Source organism: Phocoena phocoena, chromosome 5, assembly GCF_963924675.1.
Source record: "Phocoena phocoena chromosome 5, mPhoPho1.1, whole genome shotgun sequence".
NCBI lineage: Eukaryota > Metazoa > Chordata > Mammalia > Artiodactyla > Phocoenidae > Phocoena > Phocoena phocoena.
The window spans coordinates 90067220-90090583 of NC_089223.1; the positions used below are offsets into that span (position 1 = coordinate 90067220).

Here is a 23364-nt window from a genome sequence, read left to right on the forward strand (position 1 = left end):
GGGAAATATTTATCTCTGTGTCTAGTTAATTTCAGATGACACATAGTTTTAATCTTAGCTAATCACTCATGAGACAAAGAATGGGAAGTTAGCAAGGGGCAAAAGGGGAAGGGTGTCTGGCCTTGTTAGCAGGTTCAGATAATAGGCGAAAGCTATGTGTTTGGCCTTATCACACTTCCTTCCTCTCTTGTTGAAGACAACCACAGGTTGTCCTTAAATAGTTACAACTGGAAACAAGGAGATGGGGAATGTCCAGATCAACACCATTGTCAGTCTAGATTTGATCCTGATGTGTAAAATTACCAGCTCAAATTCAGCCTCTGCATGAGAAATCAGTTGGAAGTGGAGTTGTTCTTAACTCTGATAGATCGTAACACATTGTTGAATCTTGCTTCAAGATGATGGCTGCATGATAGTATTTAGGACTCTGGATAGGATGCATTGCCCAACCGCAAGGCATAAGATTACAAGCAGAAGCACTGGTCATCCTTGCGATATACCTCAAAGCCGGGATCCTATCTTTCCATTACCTTCCCAGGAGAACAGGTCTTCTAGGCCATTTGGATCAACCTTAGAGAGCCAGGTAGCCTTGTCATTGAGCTTAGTGATGGACTACTCTACTTGGTCTGTGACATTAATCCAAGTGCAGCAGGAAGTGTTAACTATGAAGCAGACACCTCCTAAACTATCGAGGAGGAAGTCAAGAGCTATGTGATTGTCCATAACAACACTGACCAATGAGTTTAGGCTTATTGCTGTGCTTTAGGGCAGAAATAATATCATTTATTTACTTCTGTAAGGGTTAAAGAGAGATTTCTAACCACCTTTTCAAATTGTATAATTCCCATACTGGGTATAATGACCGTCATAGCACACATAAAGAGAGAATTGATGACTTCCCCTAGGAGTTTTCCTGAATACTCTGTAGTCGCCTCATTTGGAAATAATTATTTAAATATCCAGAGGGACACATGGTCAACACGTGGGCTGGTGATATTGAATAAGTGGAAGTCCCATATAAGGTTTCCAGAGACACAGGGAAAGCTGGTGTGTGTGCAAAAGGTAGGGGTAGGCTTGCTGACCACAATTCCTGGGGTGGGGGGAACAGGCAGTTTGGGGGGGTAGGAATTATTAATAATAGCCACAGTTAACCATGGGGTATATCCCTCAGGAAGACAGAGTCTTGCTTAGAATTAAAATTTGTAAGACTGGTTGAAAAGTGGTGGAGGAAAAAATGGTTCTCAGGGATTAAAAGGCTGCTGTGTTTTTTCCTACAGCTGATCCTGAGGAAGTAAAGGTTTGGAGCTTGGAGATTTCAAGAGAAGCATTAATTATGTTGGGAATTAAGTTCCAGTTAGTACTTGCTGTGAGGTTGAGGTTGATGACATGGGGGTTGTTGAAATACCAATATGGATCATTAAGGGGAAAGCCTCCCGGGGATGTGTTGAAGGGAATGACAACTGGGTGTCCATCCTGATGGTCAGGTGGCAGATGAGTGGAGAGTGTGTAGGGATAGTTTGAAAAAACTGAGTAAACTTAACAAGGGAGTTTGCCCTTCCTGTGATGAGAATGCAAAAGAGGGAAAGGACAGAACAAAGGTGGGCAAAGTCATTGTAAGGTGTTGGATAAGGGGGTACTTGGGTCAGAGTCTGATGGAAAAGAAGAAATAGTAGGACAAAGAGAAAACAAAGAAGGAAAAGGACAGATTGAGCAGAGAAATCCTAGAGGATCTTGTTCTTGGGTCTTGGGTAGAAGCTAACCCCTTTGTCATGCCTGTTCTGTGGGTCTTGGGAAAGCCTTCTACCCCATGCTGTTGTCTGTCTAAGGGCTCTTGAATGAGCCTCAGTTTAAGGTCTTCTGTTAGAAGGTTTCTATCCAGAGTAAGGCTTGTATTTTTTTAAACTATGAAACATGAACCCAAGGTTGTATTCCTTGTAGTTTTGCAGCAGTATTGTCAATTAGGAGAACCAAGGTGGGTCCCTGCCACCTGGATTCAGAATCAATCTTTCAGGGCTATCTTTTCCAGATGACTAGGTCTCCAACCTGAAAGTCATGTAAGGGCTGCAGTGGGATGTCTAGGGGAAAGACAGAACTGACCTGAATGTATCGAATAACTATGAATGTATTTAATAAGACCTTGGCAGTTTTGAATACAGTTGACCCTTGAACAATGCAGGGGTTAGGGGCACCAAACCTTTGCAAAGTCAAAAATCCCCATATAACTTTACAGTTGGCTCTTCATATCGCCAGTTCACATATACGGATTCAACCAGCCTTAGACTGTGTAGTACTGTAGTAGTTATTTATTGAAAAATCTGTTTCATGTATGAGTGGACCCTCGCAATTCAAACCTTTGCTGTTCAAGGGTCAACTGTATATTGGATTGAATCCGATTAGAGTCTCCCAAGGTCCAGGATGGGTAAGGGATCTTCCTCGGTCTGCTGTAATTATTTCACAAATGCCTGATGGAAAAGAACAAATGATGATCAGAGCTAAAGGCAACTCTTAGAGCCAAGGCAATATGAGTTCCTCAGGGAATTTGGTTAGTTTGACTAGTTGGCTCATCCTATTTTTCCAGAGAATTGAGAATGATAAGGAAAGTGCAATTTTTGTGAAAGTGGAATTACTTGTTTAATATCCTGAATTACCTTGCCAGTGAATTGAGTGCCTCTCTTGCTAGAGAGGAACAAGGAGACTGTCCAAGTGGTGATCTTGGCTACAGTGGTGGCAGTAGCCTGTTTGCAGGGGAAAATTTCTAGCCACCCTGAAAATATGCAGACTATGGTTTAGAACATATTCCTAGCCATGAAACTTTGAGAATTAAATACAATCCATTTACCAACAGAGAAACTTGCTAGAGGGAGCTGGCTTCCATCCTTGCCCCTCCTTTACATGTTTACCAAGATTGTTTCTGGTGGATGGCGCAAGTTGAGATTACCTGCTCAATATGAGGGCTGATGCAGTCTCATCACGATTTCTGCAGGAGACCTTTAAGATTTCCTTTGCCATGCTGTGTAATCTTACAGAGGCTGTGGGCTAAAGTTCAGGCGAGAGATGGAAAGAGACCAAGTTGGTGTCTCCAAAGCTCATTTGAATGGATAAAAATCCATCCAGTTTCCAAGTAGCCTTTTCAGCTTCAGGTGCTAGCAGTTGTTATGCCTTAAATTCCCTAAATAGAGTTTCTGTCTCCAAAGGAGGTTGAGCAAGGGGAATTATGTTGAAGAAAAGTTTTCTTGGGAAGCAGTTCCTTAGCATATTGTCAGCCAAGGAGTTTTCCTTAGCTTCAGGAGTCTGCCTATTAGTCCGTGGTTCGATTTTGATAAATTTTCTTAGAAAGCCTGGAAATTACACATTTTTATTGTGCCCTTGTCATCAAAGTCTGAGGGCCTCTGAATGTTTATATCTTTTGACTGATCCTATTACAGAATTACTTTTGTAGAAGATCTCATTTTGGTCTATATCTCAAAGTAGGTAAAGAGTGAGAATAGGAAATAAAGACTTGATCCCAACTCATCAGTATAAGTTATTTTACATAAAGGATGAATTTTATGAAGAAATAATATTGATTTTCTGAACGGGGGTCATCAGATCATCCTGGGTACAAATGTTCAGAAGAAATTTGCATGATCTCGTTGCTTAAATTTATGTCAGGTAGCCTGGAACAAGTACAGATCATAAAAAGACTGTAAAAAGAGGTGAACCACATTCTAGCCTATTTGACATTATAGTGGCCCAAGGTCCCTTCAGGCTAAGGGCTCCAGAAGCATTTAAAATGCATTTCAAGAATTCATGTTGATTTTGCAGGCTGATACCAAAAGAACTTCTTGGGTTAGACTTCCTTCCAAAATGGCTCTAACTGCTTATAATTACATTTCAAACATCTGCTGCAACAATCAGCTAGTTTTTGCAACACATGGATTGACAGACACCATCCTTACTGACAATAGTTCTGATTCAACCTCAGTTTGAGTGGTGAGAATTTGTAGTCGGGAGCCTTATCTGAGCTGTCACCATCTTGTCTTATCAACCCCAACCAAATGGCCATCCCCGGATGTTACAGACTATGAAAATTGCCTTAAATAAGAATGTTGGAAGAACTGGAGTACAATATTTGCCAGATTTTTTTGTCTCCAGGGTTTAAGATTTTCATTTTCAACAACTGGAATTGAATTTTCTAAATTAATTATTGTGGAGAGGGAAGGAGGTGGTGACGATTCAAGTCAAGACCTGCTGTGACGGTCCTCGTCTAAAGCAGAGGTCAGCTCACCATCTAGTTTTATGGTGCCCAGAAGCTAAGACGGTTTTTGCATTTTTAAATGGATGGGAAAAAAAAGAATAACATTTCATGACACATGAAAATTACATGAAATTCCAATTTCAGTGTCCATAAATAGAGTTTAACTGGAACACAGTGCTCTTTAATCTATGTATTATCATTAATTTTTATCATTACTATTAATAGTATTTATCATTACTATTATTTATCATCACTATAGTAGTTGTAACAGAGACTACAGAGCTGGCACAGACTGAAATATTTACCATCTGGCCCTTACAGAAAAAGTTTGCTGACCTCTGCTCTAGAGTGCCGAAGAGAAAGAAAAACTCGCTTTGGAAGTCAGCCCTAATATTTTTACCTATTTTTGCCCAAAGGGCAAAATTTTGCTGGAGACTTTGTAAAGGACTAGACTACATATTTATCTTTAAAAGACATAAACTGGCAAAAAGATGGCCCTGACTCAATGATTGACTGATAAAATAGTCTTCCATTATGACTTGATGACAACAGAATCCTTAGAAGCACCATCTGGCATGGAATTTTTAGCTCTGTCTCCTAAAAACTGAGTAGAGACACAAAGAATAGAAAATAATCATTCTCTTGATTCCTGCAATAGCTGAAGAGGAGTCAGCTGGAATTTCCATACTTATTAGTAAAACTCAGAGCAATCTCATAAAAAGTTGTGCCACCAATGGTAAAGGATTCTGTTAGCTCAGTGGTGGAGCCAGGGGTGCAGGATAGAGTGTTGCTGGGTGTGGTAGGTAGGACAGGTGATTTTGTGCTTTTAGTGTTTTTTTTTTTTTTTTTCCTTTGGTGTTTAAATGGGTGTTCAGCCCCTTTGGCGTTCTAGAAGGCAATTTAAGAAGGGTTAATTTAAAATAGTAGATCTTGTTTTTGATAACCTTCCAACCTTCAAATAAGGATCTTCAGATAAGGATCTTCAAACCTTATTTGTCACTAAGTGATCTCATTAACTTAGTAGAATAAAAATTCAATGATCATTTGGATTTATCACCAGTCACTTATTATTACATTATTAGTTTTTGAAATGCCTGATGCTTCAGTAAATGAAGGGTGTTGCAGCCATCAAGCCTTCAGCCACTGCAGCCTCCATATGGTGCACCCTGAGGGGAATTCAGGACAGTGGAAAAACAGGATACTGGCCCTCGATAGTTAAGATATATATCGAAGGAACAATTTCAATGAGCCCAGACTGTTGCATCTTCCCATACATAGAAAAGCACTAAAATAGTTAACTTGAGGTGTCTTTTATGATTAGCAGTACTCTTTTAACGTTTGACTGCATATTTGTTTGTTTTCCCAGCAAAAACTCCTATATATCCTGGCTCCCCCCTTACCTCTTTGGAACAGTCCCTCAGAGCTATCTGAGAGGCTGCCTTCCCAGGCTATAGTTCTCAGTAATGCCCTAAACAAAACATAGTTCTCAACTTTTAGGTTGTGCATTGATTTTTCAGTAGCCACTACTTTCTCTTGTTGCTCTGCTGTCAACACCTTTTCTTATTCCTTCTCCACTGCTGCCTCTTCCTCTTCCAACATTTAAAAGTTGACTTTCTTTAGGACAGATGTCTGCTAATCCCTATTCTTTTCTCACTCTGACTTTTCTATTTAGGAAATCTCATCCTCATCCATTCCTCAAATAAAATTTATAGGCTCTGACTGAAAAAAAAATTAGTGGGAATTCCCTGGTGGTCCAGTGGTTAGGACTCCACACTTTCACTGCTGAGGGCACAGGTTCAATCCCTGGTCAGGGAACCAAGATCCCACAAGCTGCTCGGTGTGGCCAAAAATAAAAAAAAAAATTAGTCTCCAGCCCTTGCTGAAAACTCCAAATCATAATAGTGGATGTTCAACAGCACCACTTGAATGATTAAAACAAACCTCAGTCTCAACATGTCTCAACAGCACTCATGATGCTCCCGGAGAACCACTCTTCCTCCAGGGTTTCTTGTCTTGGTGAATGGCATCCTCATGCACTCAAAGTAAAACCTGGGAGGCATCTTTGACATCCCCCCTCTCCCTTATGTCCCCAACCAAACAACCACAAAAATGAGTCTTGTGGTTTCTTAAATACGATGTCAATCATACATACCCACTTTTCTTCATCTCCATTCCCACCATCCTGGCTTAAGCTACCAGAATAATCTCTCGTCTCTGGCTATAGATACCTAATTATTTCCCAGAATCTATTCTTTGACAGTCCCCCATTCTCCAAGGTGTAGGAGCCAAAAGAAGCATATAAAACTCCAACATATATGGTGTCTTCCTTCTGTTTTAAACCTTTCAATGGTTTCCAACTGTTATTAAGGTGAAAAACAACATTCTCAATGAAAAAGCCACAGCCTCTGACAGATCTTTCCTTACCTATCTAACCAGTCTCATTGGATGGCTCTCTTCCCTTCAATTTGAGTCCCTGCCAGATTGGTCTTCTGTATTTTCCCAAATGTTCCATTTTCTTTCCAGCTGCAGGAGCCTTCAACAGGCAGGTCTCTGTCCTCCGAGTTGAGCTAAAATACTACTTAACTGTCCTTCAGAGATAGAAAGCCTTTGAGCCTCAGAAGGGTGCTGGTCTTCAGAGCCTTCATCCCTTTTTACCCAGGAATCTCCTTTGTTCCTATGCAGATTTACTCACCCTTCCCCAGTGACCTGATCTACATTTGAAGGGATATTAAAAAGAGCCCTTTTGACCAACACATTACAAAAGAAAAGGCCTCCCTTAGGGCAATGGGTACCTGCTTGGTTTATAGTTTTTACACTTATATAATCATATTTTTTACACTTACAAAATTAAGAGGATTCCTTCAAGAGACTCTTCCTGGAACAAATAGGACATACTCTGATTATTTGCTCTCTACTGATGTCAGAAATATTGAAAAGTATATTTACAATTTTTGCTCTCAATCTTTAAAATCATTTTGCCTTTTTATTAAAGAGTAAATACATGTAGAGATTTTTAAAAAATCAAATAATGAAAAAAAGTACATAATGAAATGTAAGTCTCCTCACCACCAATCCCTCTCAGAGGTAAGGTATCCATTATTAACTGTTTCTTTATATCCTTCTAGAAATATTCCATGTATATATAGTACAAATACACATACGCACATATACACACTATTTATAGAAATGGGGATCAATGATATCTCTCTTTTCACTTAACTGGGAGATAATCACAGATCAGCACACAGAGATCCTCTTATTTTCCCTCAAGTCTTCACTTGAGGTGAAGGGTCCCCCATTTGTAGTTTACTATAATGTATTGAACCCACTGTTTTATTCAACTTGCTAATAGACGTGTTATTTCCAGTTTTCTGCCATTATAAAAAAAATGCACCAAAAAAAGTTGTATCACTAATTTAGACCATGATGATTATAGCTAATAATAATGTATCATATACTTGAATATGGCTAAGAGAATAAATCTTTAACGTTCTTGCCACAAAGAAGAAATGGTAACTACATGATGATTAGGCAGAGGTAGTCACTAATTACTATGGTAATAATCATTTTGCAATTTATAAATTTATCAAATCAACATGTTGACCCCTTAAACTTATACAATGTTATGTGTCAGTTATATCTCAATAAGCTGGGAGGAAAGAGGCAAAAAAAAAAAGTTGTATCAATTTGTATTGCCTTCAACCATGTAGGAAAATGTTGACGTCTCTACACCTGGAAGTCACCACATATTATTATTTTATTTTTTCATTTTGATGGGTGAAAATTAGTATTTCAATTTTTGTTGGTGGGTTGGTTTGTTTGCTTGCATTTCTTTAATTTTTTGTGAGGCTGAACATCCTTCCTTGTTGTGCACCTTTTATTTTTCTTTCTGTGAGCTAGCTATGTATATATTTCACCTGTTTTTCTTAAGTAGTTGAAGGTTTTTTTACTGATTTGTAAATTTTTTAATATAATAAAGAAATGATTCCTCTACCATTTATGTTGCATAACTTGTAACTTGACTTTTGATATTTTTAATGGTATTTATTCAGGAAGAATTTATAATTTTATGAGATAAAATTGATCTATTCAAGCTTTGTGTCTTGATGTGATATATATGTGTACACACACATATACACCTATATGATTTATATATATGTATATAAATATAATTTTTAAAACATTTTAGATTATATTTTTATATTTAAACCTTTGATCTCTGTTACAGAAGAGAGGAATTTGGTGATAAGTAGCAATAATACCTGGTAACTTTTAAATAGTAATTATCCTTTGCTGAAGGAATTTAAGGACCTTTACAGTAGTAATTAAATGAGTGTGTATTTGTCCTCCCCATCTGACAACAAATACCTTGAAGGTTTTTCCGAAGGTTTTTCCAAAGGTTCTTTTGCCCAATGCACCAAGCCAAACACTGAGAGGCCAAGGTTTGCAGCAGAGCAAGGTTTTATTCACGAGGCAACCAAAGGAGGAGACAGTGAATGCATCCCAAATCTACTTCCCCAAACACAAGGGTCTTGGGGTATTTATGGGATAAAGCTGAGGTGTGGGGAAGAGGGGAAAGGTGATTAGAGTTAAGAAATGACAGAACTTATCATCATTCTGCACAGGGACAACTAAGTCACCTGCTTCCCCAGGGACTGCACGTTTGGAAAATGGCGGCCTTAGTATGTTCTGAGGGTGGGGTTTTGGATCCACTGATGTCAAAAGGTCCCAGAGCAGATACTCACGCATGCCCCATTGGAGGGTCCTAAGCAGTCTCAACAAGCTTGGGAGCTTTTACTGGACACAGCTGACTACAAGTTTCTGAAAAAAACAACTTAGGCAATCATCTCATTGTTTAGGCTACTTGATGCTTGGAAGAGATGCAAGTTTTTGTAAAAACAGTTAAAGCGAGCTTGATCAGTGAAGGCAGTTTACTGTTTATTAAGCAAGTTATAATTTAATGGCTCTAACTGATGATTACTCTCAGTTTCAAAGGTAGTGACTAAGCCTATTTTATTTATTTAATTTGTCCTTAGCATTCAGAAGAGTGCTTTGCACACAGTAGTCTCAGTGATAATATTCATTCATTTATTTGATAAAAGCAATAAATTTTTTAAAAAATACTTAATTTTAAAATTATAATGCATGTACATTATAATAATGTAAAAGAAAAATATAAAGAAGACCTTAAAATGCACGTGTAAGCCTACCATCCTAGAGATAACTATGATTAACATTTTGTGACTTTTCCTTCCTATCATTTTGTCTATGTAGTATACAGTCAGCACTCCATAACCACGGTTTCCACATCCACAGATTCAACCAAGAGTGGATCAAAATTATTAGAAAAAAAAATTCCAGAAAGTTCCAAAAGGCAAAGCTTGAATTTGCCAAGTACTGGCAACTTTTTTCATATGATTCACATTGTATTTACAAGCATGTACATAGCATTCACACTGTACTAGGTGTTATAAGTAATCTAGAGATGATTTAAAGTATACAGAAGGATATGTGCAGGTTACATACAAACACTACACTGTTTCACATAAGGAACTTGAGCACCTGCAGATTTGGGTATGGGGTGAGGGTCCTAGAACCAATGGAACCAATTGCCCTCAGATACTGAGGGAGGATTGTACTATTAGGGGTAAAGATAACATAGTGGACAGGGTTTTTCCTACCATCAAGAATGTACTTGGAGAGCTCAGCTGATCTTAACACCTGTTCCAGGGGACGTATTTTCAATCCAGGCGGTCAGAGGACTTCTTTGCCTCCACCCCTTCTTCAGGGATGCGTGATGCAGGATAGGCCAATCACATCCCTCATTGGGAATGCTGCAAGGGGCAATTATTGTTTTTGTTTTGTTGTTGTTTTTATTTTTTTGCTGGGATTTTACAATGTGAGGATGACGTAAAGGTGAAGCTGCCAGTGGCTCTCCAATTACAGAGTAATTCTTGATGGAGAACAAAGCCAACAAAGTGCTAAGAGATGGAGAGAGAAATCTGCAGACATCGTTTCAGCTTCTGGATCCAGCTATGCCTGAAGCAATTTTCTGTCTACATAAACGAATATATTTCTTTTTGTGTATAAACTAGTTGGAATTGTGTTTCTGTCACTTTCACCTGAAATGGTTTTGACTAATATAGGAATAATTTTGATAGAATTGCATGGTGTTTTGGTGAAGGATCCATGAATGCCTGACTCTCGACTTCCTCCTTTCAGAGTTCTGCTGCAAGGAGCAGAGGAGGGGGACGAATACACACACAAAAAAAGGATATAAAAGCAGAAAATATTCTTAGCCAACTGTGTAATGAGTAACCCTGAGAGGCTCAAGTAAGGTGAGACACAGCACTGGATAGAATCTCCCTCTCCCCTTAAGACTCTTTATATCTTGCGTTATTAGTTGCCAGAGAGGCTGTTTTTATTACATATTCCCATCGGAAGGGACTGAGTTTTATATAATGAAGATTAGAGAAGTTAAGTGAATTTAGAATTTAATATACAGAGCTTTTATAGCCAAACAGGCTTCATATAGATGAGTAAGTTTCCTGATGGTGAAAGACTTTGGAGTCTTTGGATGGAGAACATGGGCTTGCTTTCTCCTAAACTTTCTGTTATGATTACCTCAATTCTCCATTTTGTCTTCCTAGTCGAAGCATTGTCTAAGAATGTTCATGGCACTTATTTTGGAGGCATTTAGAGATCTAGTGAGGAAAGGAGCTGAGATATATATATATAATTGTAATGTAGTGTTATTAAAGATGAAACGCTTTTGTAGCTTATAATGTTTATAATGATATGTTATAATTACATAGAAAGTTTTTCCCGGTGGTTTCTTCCACATATCACTTCTTTACCTTTCCGATAATACTAGAATGTAGGGGGCAATTATTAGTTTCTCATTTTGCAGGTAGGGAAACAGAGATATTTAGCAAGTGATTTGCTTAAATCATGACTCATGACCAGGTTTATAAGAAAGTCTGGTTATAGGTTTATAAGGGAAAACAATTACACCTGCAAAGTTTTCCTAGCTCTCTGGTTCAGGCTTTCACATGAACCAAGGGTATTACCTTAGACAGATTCATTTAACCTCCTTAGGTTCCAGCTTTTTCATGTGGAATATGAGGCAATGGGCTAGATTCAGGTTCAACTAACCTTCAATAGGCACCTATTAAGTGCAAGTCATGTGCTAGGAACTTTCAGTGTAATCATAATAATTTAAATTAAATTTTTAATTAAATTTAAATTAAACCTTATAACAAATGAAGAAAACTAGGCACCAAGAAGTTAAGTTACTTGCCTAAGATAAAGAATTAATTAATTTGGATTAATAAAAATTAATTTAAATTAAAATAATTAAATCAATTTATTTAAATATAATTAAAATTATTAATCTTTATTAATCCAAAATAATAAAAAATAATTTGGATTAACATATTAATGCGAATCTCCTGACTTAAAAACATCAGTGCTTTTTCCTCTATACTTTAGCACAATCCTCTGTATTTTAGCATTCTATAAAGTTATAAAACATGTACATGAGTTTTGATTTATTGACATATAAACTAAAATAGTTCTCTTACCCAAAATACATGTAATGAGTAAAATAATTAATATATATATAAATTAAAATTTTAAAGTTTGACTGAGTTTATATGACCAAACTGTTTATGATTTAATAATGTTTGAGGCTTCTAAGTGACATAGGAATGTGTTTAAAAATATATTACAGAAATCCAAATAACAAGAAAGTCAATGCGTTATCAACATGCAGATTCAGAAGTTGGTTCAAAGTAGTAATTTCTTTGTTGAGAAATGCATAATTTCAAATATACTTTCTCATTCTGTTCAGTTCAACAAATGGATTTTAATGTTAACTGACACAAAGGAGGAAGAAAGCTACTATTTAAAAAAAAATTTTGGATGGAAAATTCATGATTGGCATGTTTTCTACTATGCCTATCATTAATAATTACTAGTTGGTTGATAGATTTTAATCATTATATTGGCACATAGGAATAAAATTTATAATAACACAGATACCTGATATAACAAGACAGGTTATATTCATTATATTTGGGAGATAAACACTCAGGAAATACTGCTATTTGGAGAAGCTATTTACATCTCTGGTGTGGACTCTATTTCTAAATTTCCCCAAAGTCTGTCATTTCCTCTGTTTTGTACTATATTTTCTATATTATTTTAAAATACTTAATTCTGATATAAAAATAATAGGAAAAAAGGAAGGAGAATTGATGACACTAAGTAGAGAAGCAAATAACCTGTGAGACGTGGTAGACGTAGAGAAAGAAAGTAGAGTCGTGTGAGGTGAACAGATAAAATGATGGACAAATGAGAAAATCACTTATTTAGAAAAGGATGGAAGGATAAGTATTTATAATTCACTAAATATGCATAAGGCATATGAGGCGCTCAGTATTTACTGGGTTGAAAACATCTCTTCATTGGTAACATCAAGTCTGGCCCCAAGTACCCTCTGTACAGGAAGCACAAATAAAGTCCGCAGCTGTTTATCGGGCAGATTGTAATTGTGACCAGGCACAATTGCCCCTGCATCTCTGACAGAGCAAGTGAGATGTTGACCCCAGATATCTTAAATCTGTTGGGTCACTTTGCTTAAACTTCTGCTCTGGTCCTTGTAACCGCACCAGCAGTGGGGAAGGTTGATGTGTCTGAGTCAGAAGAAAGAGACAGACAGATGGACTAACTCAGATTTCATAGGCACATTGTGTATGTTCAGGTGATAGATCTTTCATCTGTTTGCATTCTAACCCTTGTGGGTTAACCTACCCCAACTCTTTCCCTGCTTCTCACTCTTCCTGTGTGTTTTAAATGGATATAATAAACTATGTGAATTGAGCATCTTAATTTGCACTGTGGGCCTCCCTGTTCCACCACCTCTGTGCTAACCTGCCTGGTCGTGTACTTGGAGACTCCTATTACATCAAGGTAATTCCCCACGTGGCACTGCTGGTCAATTTTTGCCTCATATTTCTTCTTTATATTTACAACTGATGGTAATTACACTGCAGTGGGTGGAGAATATACCATTTCAGAAAGATATTTGGTCGTCTAAAAAGAGCATTTAACTGTCACAGGGATACATTCCAATAATAGTCTGGCTGCAGCAGACAAACAAAATAGAATTCATGGTTCAGCAGGATAAAATCAGAGCACTTTAAAGCTGGTTCCAGTTCAAACTCTCATTTTGAAGAATGAGATTTAGTGACTTGCCGAAGGTCACTATTTCTAGTAACTAGTAAGCCAGAACAGGAGCCAATGCTGTCTAAAGAGGCTAGGGTGTTATTTGAGCTACTATTGCTGTTTCTGTCTGGGTCTTGGGTAATTACCAAGCACACATTCTGGCACATGCCGTGTAATGACTAAAAATATAAACTACAGCTGTCACAATTAATAGATTAACATTAAATGATGCAAAAATAAACAGGGAATGTCTGTTTATTAACAGGGTTTATAAATGTCATTGAGACATTTCAAGTGCTAAAAGTTGCTGTTCTTTCCTGCTGTCAGTTTAATCATGATATTACACATTTCCATTTATTTAGAAGACTGAACATTAGTCAATCTGCTCAATACTCACCAGCTAATATATATGAAGAACTGTGTTAGATGTTTGGAACATAAAAATGAGTAAGATTTAAACTTCAAGAATCAACAAATACTTTGGACTTCCTCTATGTGTCAGGCACTGTTGTAGGCACTAGGAAACCATAACAACAGTGGCTTAAACCAGAGAATATTCATAATCAATAAAAATAAGTCCAGAGGCTTGAGTGGCAGCTCAACTATGACCTCAGGGACCCAATTTGTTTTTTTTGGGGGGGGGCTTTCCATTTCTTCCTATGATTTTGGAGTTTTCCTTTATGCTTTTTGCCTTGTGGTCTCAAAAGACCTGCTTCAGTTCCATGTATCATGTCCTCACAATACCATTTCCAAAGCAAGAAGAATGAGGGTGGCGAGAGGGATCTTCTCTTGTAAGTCTCTTTTTTTATCACACACAGAATTTCTATCCTGAAGATTCTCAGCAGGCTTCCCCTCAGATTGGTATCGAAGAGTAGAACTTTCTGTGATGTTGGAACTATTCCATAGCTTGTGTTGCCCAAAATGGTATCCACCAGCCACATATAGCTAGTGAGCACTTGAATTATGGCTAGTGTGACTAAGGAATAGAATTTTTAGTTTTATTTAATTTTAATTAATTTGAACTTAAATTTAAACACATGTGTCTAGTATCTACCATATTGCACAACCTTTGATTCTTTTTGGCTAGAACTAGATTATGGCCATCAGTAGTTGCCAGGGAGGCTGGGGAAATGATTATGTAGCTTTTCCAGCCTCCAAGGGAGGAAAAGTTTGGGGGTGGCTCTTTGGCAGCAACTAATGGAGTCTGCCATAAAAAGCAAATAAGACAAAGCATCATAGAGCTGGTATTGTAATGGGGGAGGCTAACAACATAAAACTATAAACAAATTTTAACAGGTAGCCATCTTCAGGTTTGAACAAGCCCTGTTATCTAGTTCAGTCTAGATGATTGGTCTAGATTCTAGATTAATGTAATAGGGAGTGATTGAAGGTGGGAGGGAGTAATTTAAGAAGGGGTGGGAAAAATTCTCTAGGAGCTCATAGTCTGGTAGAAGAGGAGGAAGACAGGCAGTAAAATAAATTGTTAATAAATAGGGTGGTATATATGTATATACATCCACATATTTATTACATATATAAATTGTATATTTTTACACGTATACATAGTTAATACAGAGTCTATAGTAGGAAGATAAACAAAGCATCTCTGAGTGTTTCTCTGGTATCTCCTACAAGCCTTACATAACATAGCAAGACAGGATTCGCAGCCTAGAAGCCTTGGAATGTGGTCCATCTACAATCCTTAAAGCAACAGTTGACGCAATACAGCTTTACAGGACTACATGTACAAGAATATGGTTAATGAGTGATTTCTCAAAGGGTTCCTATAGGATGTTCTCAAGTGGGATAATCAAAAACACTGTGAAAACTTTGAAAGGACCTATTAAGTCCTGTAACTTCAAATGGTATGATGTTCTTGATGCCTGAGGGGGCATTAGCAGTGATAGACCTGTCTGACAAGAGGCTGTCAGGGCTGGGGCAGCTTAATTAAAGCAAAGATTCTGGTGTGACTGAGGGTAAATGATGGTTAGTTCCAGCAGTATCATCCTCAAAGATCTCTGTAAGTGGGGAAAGGACCATTTGTTATGTCCTTACGAACCCATGCTGGTACAGAATGATAAATCAGGGTTGTGTGCATTCCAAGAACTACCGGGTTGAAAGATATACTTTCTAAAGCCCTTTAATATACTGTACTACTATTTTGCGATAGTGTACTTCTTATTTTCAAAGATAGAATTAGTGATTTCTGTGCAAGAATGGTTGAAATTATCCATATAATAAAGCATTTCCTCCATAATTCTCCTTGGATTCATGATACTTCTTGAGATATCTCTTTGTCTTATAATTCTGTACTTTATACAACTTTCTCAACTACAGTGAAGTAAAAAGAGGATATGTATCAAACTGATGTTAGTACTCACGGTAAACAAATATAAAAACAGACATGCACATTTATTTCAACTATAGGCTGAAATAGAGTATGTGAAGATATTCACAGATTCTGAGTTCACATGACAGTTTGTAGCTATGACAATAGTAATGTGGCTGATAAACTTCCATATTGCTGCAGTAAGAAGTTTTTATATTTATAAAGAAAACAGATGATGATGGTGATGATTTTGTTAGGGAATAAGAATTCTTTAAATAAATTCAAGAGAATTTATTTAATTTCACCACTTAAGTTTATTTATAGATTTAAAGCTACTTAGTGGTGATGATGATCTCCCACTTTTTCTATCCATCAGTGTCAAGAACTGCACTGTTCAACAGGGTAGCCACTAAACACCTTGGACTATTTAAATTTGAATTTAAATTAATTAAAATCAAGGTGAAAAATTATCTTCTGACCCTACATTAGCTACATTTCAAGTGTTAAACAGCCACCTGCTGTCACCATATTGGACAGTGCAGATCTAGAACATTTCTAACACAGAACGCACGATTAGCAATGGACACATGGGCTCACATCGTTGATTTTCAAAAAACGTCGATAAAATGAAGCATTATTCAACTTAATGCAATAGTGTGTGTTAAACAAAGGCCATTTATTTACTGTTGAGGAAGTTCTAGACATACAGAGATTCCCAGGACTCGGTCCCTAAGATAGACTCTGTCGGGGCCTTAGGCAGTAATGACAGACTCAGGCAAGAAAAACCCTGCCCTGGCTCTGCATTTTAGAGGGCATCATCCTAGCTCTCCTCCCCAAGGGGTGAAAAATCTCCAGGGCCAAGGGATGTGGTCCCCAAGAGCCTGTGTTCCCTTTCTATTTCTAGACCTTGTCCAAGGAGCCCAGGACCCTGGAATTCACTGATCGAAAATTCCCAAGGCTACTTCCAGGGCCTGAGCAGGCCTCTTCCCAGAACTGTTCTCTCAAGGGAGGACCTCACAACCAGTGTATGCACTCCTAGGCCTGAGGGGTTGCCAAGGGGTGGCTCTTTGAGGGTGTGCAGGGAGCTTGGCTGAGTGGGCTGGGGCATCCACACCTGCGCGGAAAGCCCCTCTTGTTCATCAATGGAGCTGGAACAGGAAGCAAAAGTGATGGAAGTATGTGTAGACTGAGGGCTGGGGTCTGGCTCTTTCCTCCTTGCCATGTATGGGGTGGAGCTCCAACGTAACTAAGAGCTCTGTGCACACGCCTGGCCTTCCAGGTCGTTATTAAGGTATATTTTTCAAGATAGGAGCACAGAATATATTTTATTTGTAAGCTGGATATATTCCTTGTAAATATTTAAACATAGGGTACTTGAACCCCGGTCTTGCAAATGTTAGGGCGGGGCTGACTGCCTTCCCTAGAATAATCCATTCAGCTGGGGTTTCTTGGCTGGTTTGCTCACAATTGCTCTAACTGGTTACATCTGAGGTATCTTTGGATGCCAGAGGGAAATTTCTTTTTCCAAAGGCTGCCGGTCCAGCAAGGCCCCGATGCATCCTTCGAAAGGGTTATAAGCGGAAATGCTGAAGGCCAGAAACGGCTTTGGAGGGTCCTCTTTCCGGAGAGGAACCTGTTCCTAGCTCTCCTGTATTCGGGACAAATGAGACCAAGGTGTGCGAAGAAAAGGCTCGCGATCCCTGCGTGGGGAGAGAGGTGGGAAGGCGAGTCCTTTGAAGTTAGTTGGTTTGGGGCACTACCTCTCTCCTTGCCTTTCTCCAAAGAAATTCAGCCCTGCTCTCCTCCCTCACCCCAAGCCTGGGACTGGGGCTCGCCGGGTGGTACGGGCGGCCCCCAGGGGCGCACAGGGCGCCTTTGTCTGGAGGGCGGCGAAGGAGGAGGAGGGGAGCGTGCCAGACAGTGGCCACTGTGGCTGGAGTTTGGGCTAGAACTTTCTTCCGCCCTCTCCACGAGTTACCGTACTCCCGCGGGCCCACAACTCCTGCCCGGAAGCCGGGCACGCGTGGGGTCGTGGACACGCGACGGGCAGCGCTGGCCTGGGAGCGCCAACCTCCTTCCCGGAGCCACGGGCGGCGGGCGCTGAGGGGACAGGAGACGACGAGGTGGAGGAGGAAGAGAAAAAAGGGAAGGGGGGAGGGGAGGAAGGGGGGAGAAGGAGGAGGAAGGGGGGAGGAGGGGGAGGAGAAAGGGCGGGGGCGGTGGCAGGCGGGGAGGAGCCGCCGCGGGCAGTGGCCGGCGGAGGCGGAGGCGGAGGCGGCGCTCCCGCTCGGCCGTAGAGCGGCGCACGGACCCGCGCGGCCGTGACCCGGCGGCCACCCAGAGGCCGAGCGCGGCCGCAGCGGACAAAGGAGCATGTTGGCGCGGAGGAGGGCGCGCCCTCTGGCCGCCACAAGTCTTCGGGCGGCCCCGGGCCCGCGCTGCGCTCCCGTCCGCCCTGGCGCCGGGGCGGCCCGCTAGGCCAGTGCTCTGCCGCTCGGCCGGCAGGCCCCGACCCGCCGCCCAGCCCGCAGCATGGAGCCGCCCGAGCGCCTGCGGGGACGCGCGCCGCCGCCTCTGTTGCTGCCGCTGGCTCTGCTCGCGCTGCTGGGAGGCGGCGGCGGGGCCGCGGCGCTGCCTCTGGGCTGCAAGCACGACGGGCGGCCCCGAGGGGCCGGCAGGGCGGCGGGCGCCGCCGAGGGCAAGGTGGTGTGCAGCAGCCTGGAGCTCGCGCAGGTCCTGCCCCCGGACACGCTGCCCAACCGCACGGTCACCCTGTGAGTAGCCCGCGGGGCGCCGCTCTGCTCAAGCGCCCGGTCCCCTCCCTCCTTCCCTGCCGGCGCTCTCTGTCGTGCCGCTTCTCTCTCCGCGCGACTTGCAAAAGGGTCCCGCCGGCACCCCTGTGCCTTTGTGTGAATGAAGCTGCGGGCAGGGCTGGTGCTGGGCAAGGCCCGGGGGTCTCAGCCTGGGCGCGTTTCTGCGGCAGGCGAGCAGATGTGTCCCCGAACTGCCTCCGAGCTCCGCTAGTTTGCAAAGTAAAAGTTTTCGGGTTCCCCGCGCGGTCCGGGCGCGGCGCTTTTGAGCTGCGCGGTGCCACGTGAGGATGCAAGTAAACAGGCAGTCCGCAGAGTTAAAGCTCATTCATCCAGTGCGTGGGCTGCCGGAAAACACAGTGCTAGGTTAGATTCGCCAGTCCTTCAGCTTCTTCCAACTTAAGTTACTTGGACGCAAGTTTGCAGGATACTAAAGCAGCACGAGGACTTTGAACGCCCCGGTGTGTGACCCCCAAACCGCCAGACTGTTTCCTTCGCTTTTGCTATCTTAGTTTTACTACAGTTAAAGAGCACCTTTTAAAATAGAGTTGTTTTTAAGGGCCAGAAATATATTTCAGATGAAATCGTGCAACTCCAGCTCCGTTTTCTTGGGTGTGAGCGCTCATTTTTTTAAAAGCCGAGAACTTCGGATTTGCAAACTGTGGGTTTGCTGAGCCTTGCAACTCAAGGACTTGATTTTCAGATTGAGTTTCCACCTGGAAGGAAAAATTTTTGGTCTCGTTACTCAGTTTGTGTTACGATTCACGGTCCAGTTTTGCAAGCGTGGTTCTGCCAATTCTAGCTGAACCCGTGTCCCCAGTGACTCTTGATTTTATTTTCTGAACGACGAATTGGTTTGGGAAGGCTTGAAAGTGTTTCTAATGGGTATTTTGTCGAACTGAAATATGAGTCCCTCGGCGCCGTCTTCCTCTATGTTGTTGTTTTGGTTGGTTCCCTAAAAAAGAATCAAGGCTGCCACTATAAAAACATGAAGGCAAGGGAAGCAGCATGACCTGTGAAAGAACTTAAACTGCGGTTTTTAATTTAACCCCAAAATATGGTTTTTAATTTAACCCAAATTAACCCAAGCAGGATTTATGGGTAAGACAAGTACAAATTTCATTACCAGCACCTTTGTTCTTCATTGCCATTTGTTTGAATTAGGAAAGATTTAACACAGGAAAATTGTGTGTTTCTGTTTATGGAGCCCGAAAATGGTAAAAGAGTTTTTGTTTTGTTTGATTTCCTTTACCAACACTCGACCATTTGGTAGCAGCAGCAGCTGTATTTATTTCTTAGCCAGATTCTTTGAAGTGGATATTTTGGGTATGGGACCATAATTACAGTCTGGAGTCAAGTGGAGAAAACCTTTGCGTTGCCCAACTCCCTTGTTACTCTGAAGAAATTAGTCATCATACATTTGGGTTCTGGATCAGTGGCACTTAAGCTGATTCAAGTTTAGGTCGAGTTTTTCTGAACTGTCAGCAGTGGATTAAAGCAGCTACTTTAAATTGTTGATTTTGCGGGGGAAAAAAGTTGATATTACAGAAAAATCACTTCAGCATATTATCAAACTATTTCACTGAATTTTTTTGAGCTGATTAAAATCTAAGTGCCTTTGAAATGCCATTTTAATACTTTTTTCACCTGAAAGCTCTTTAGATAAAAGTAAAATTAATAAAATTTATTCAGTGAATGGGAAGAAATTATAATTTATTTAAGGATCATATAAAGTTGCTGTTCTGGATGAAGTTGGTTCAAGGTGTATCAGACCTGGTGGAGGGTCTTCTGGGCCAGTTTCCTCATTTTATTAGGGAATAAATCAGAGGGTCGCTGTGGATAAGTGACTTGTCCAAGTTCCCATGGTGAACGCCTGGCAAGGGGTCCGTGTCCCAGATCCCTGCCCTGCAGTTCAGATGTTTTCTCATCATCACCCCTTGTCTTCATCTTCCTTCTGAGTTCAACACGGTTTTTTATTGAACTGAGGTCGTGGGCAGTGTGTGGAGGTTTGGACTAGGTGTTAGTTTCCTAGGACTATGGTAAATTACCACAAATTTGACAGCTTAAACAACAAATTTCTTCTCTTGCAGTGCTGGAGGTCAGAGGTCTGAAATCAAGGGTTTCAGCAGGGCCATGCTCCCTCCAAAGGCTCTGGGGGAGAATCCTTGATTCTTTCAGCTTCTGACATTACTTGGCTTGTGGCAACCCAACTCTAATCTCTGCCTCTGTCTTCGCACGGCCTTCCCTTTGTGTGTCTCTCAAATACTCTTCTTTCTCTTCTAAGACACCAGTCATTAAATTTAGGGTCCACCGGAAGTCCAGGATGATCTCATCTAGAGATCTGTGACTTAGTTACATCTGCAAAGACCCTGTTTCCAAACAAGGTTACTTTCAGAGGTATAGGGCTGAGAACTTGGACCCATGGCTTTGGGAGACACTCACCTTTCGGTTCACTACAAAATATAGATTAAAAACATCTTTCTTCTCCAGGAACTTACGGTATTTGGGGAGAGAGATTCATGAATAAGTCTCAGGACAGTATGGTAAACGGTCTAATATCAGGGTGCACAAGTAGAAAAAGGAACCCAGAAGAGGGCAACCGAGGCCCCTTTAGGGCATAGTGGGTGGGATGGAGGATCTGAGGATCCAGAGCCAATTTGAGAAGGATGAGAAAGATGATAGTGAAGGAAATGGTGAGGCAATGAGGGGATAGAAGGTGGGAGCCCCCAGCATGCCCACAGGTGTGGAGATGCTTGTGAAGCCATGCATTTGATATTGCTTGAAAGTCAAGGGCAAGTATCTAGTGCCTGGAGTGGTGGTGGTGGCGTTGGGGCGCGGTCAAGGTTGGACAGGCTCTCTGGTGGGAGTTTTCATTTCTTAGGTGTGGCCAAGCATTTTCAGCTGAGCTGTGATGCAGGTGTTGCATGGAAAGTTGATAGGGGTTGAAAGGATGGCAAGGATTGAAGTTTTCTTTTTTCTTTCTTTAATAATGAAAAATAAGGCCTGTTCTACTTAGTGGATGAACTGGACTTCAGTATATTGATAGCTTAAAGCTCAGATCTTTCTTTTTTTTTTTTTTTTTGTGGTATGCGGGCCTCTCACTGCCGTGACCTCTCCCGTTGCGGAGCACAGGCTCCGGACGCGCAGGCCCAGCGGCCATGGCCCACGGGCCCAGCCTCTCCGTGGCACGCGGGATCCCCCGGACCAGGGCACGAACCCGCGTCCCCTGAATCGGCAGGCGGACTCCCAACCACTGCGCCACCAGGGAAGCCCTTAACTATCTTAGTGAACAACACATTTTCATAGCCATGTTTCTAGAGAGGTCTGGCAGAAATCCTCAGCTTGACCTGTTGTTTGTATCTCATGTAGCCTTTTGTATTAAAGGATCAAATTCCATTTATTATTCTTACACACACGTGGAATAAAAATTTAACTGCATTTAAAGTTTTTGTTGGAAATCTGTTTACTTTATTCCTATGTTTTATATGAGATGCTCAATATTAAGTTTTAAAAATTCTGAGGGCGTCAGTGGTAGAAGGTTGTACAGATTGAGCCCTGCCTTTCCAACGGTGTTTTCCTCGTGATGCTACACGGCGATTCTACTTCATCAAATGTTATGTTTGTTTGCTATCAGAAAACTGATAATTGGACGTCACCAGCGTATGCAGCTCAGTGCCAGGTACACAAAAAGAAGTGCTTGTATTGTTTGGAAACTTAAACCTAGTTGGAGAGAGAAGATTTGCACTAAAGCAAAGCAGATATCTCAGGAACAATCACAGAATGTCTGTAATTAAGTAATAAATCCTGTACTGCTGATTGTTTAAATGCTTTAGGAAGCCTGAAAAGAGGAGAGAGCAGTGGGGCTGTGGAGGCATTGGAAGAGTCTTTCATTTTCTTGGGGAAGTTAGGACTTGAGCATGGCCCAAGGGGAGTGAAAGATGGGGTTTTGGGGGCGAGGGAGGGCATTCTGCAGTAACAGTGAGGGGTGGTGACGGACTGGCCCCACTGAAATGCAGAGAGGGTTTTTGGAACCATTGGTCTATCCATGGTATTTCAAGCACGGTTCTGACCAAGGTCAGTTAGGGGAGGTGGAGGGGGCCCAGGCTGAAGCCTCCTGGAGCAGTGGAAGAGCCTGAGAAGGAAGGAGCCTCTGGTGAGGTAGGGGGAGCACCTGGGGAGTATCTGGTCATAGAAGCCAAGAGAAGTTCAGGTTTGAAGCCAGGAATTGGGGGCGCCCCAGTTGAGAGATGCTGAGAGATGAGGAACAGTAAGACCAAGCTGGATTTGACAGCCTGGCGCTTTGGTGCCCTCCGTGGATTAGAGGCTGTGGAAGGCAGGTTGGGGTGGATTGAAGGGAGAACAGGGTGAGGATGGTGGTGATAGCACCTCGATGAGGAAGAAGTTTGGTGTGAAGGAAAGAGAACGTTAGCGCCTGAGTATGGTTGGGAATAGTTGGGGAGAGGGCGAAATGCACGATGGAAGGTGAGATGGGATGGGAGCTGGAGTGCAGGTGGGAGGTTTGGTTTTTGATGCAGCAGGATGTCCCATCCTCACATGGTGAAAGGAGGGAGCGCAGGCAGAGAGGCAGGCAGGAGGCTGTGGGCAGGGCAGGTGGGATGAAGAGGGCTTTGCTGCCCCCTTGCTTTTATTTTCTTAAAGACCTAGAGGCAGGGTGAGGGAGGAGGGGTGAGTAGATGATGTGAAGAGGAAGGTGAAAGAGGAGTGAAGTGGTTCTTTTGGAAAGTGAGGGAGTGACCGTC

General features: G+C 41.5%; 1 protein-coding gene across 1 annotated transcript in view; it reads left to right on the forward strand.

Annotated features, from left to right (window-relative positions):
• The first annotated feature begins 18326 nt into the window (after positions 1 to 18326).
• ADGRA3 (adhesion G protein-coupled receptor A3) overlaps positions 18327 to 23364 on the forward strand; it is a 115712-nt gene continuing 110674 nt past the window's right edge. The window contains exon 1 of the mRNA XM_065877605.1: positions 18327 to 18568. Coding sequence (XP_065733677.1) covers positions 18327 to 18568 — 242 coding nt within the window. The remainder of the gene's footprint in view (positions 18569 to 23364) is intronic.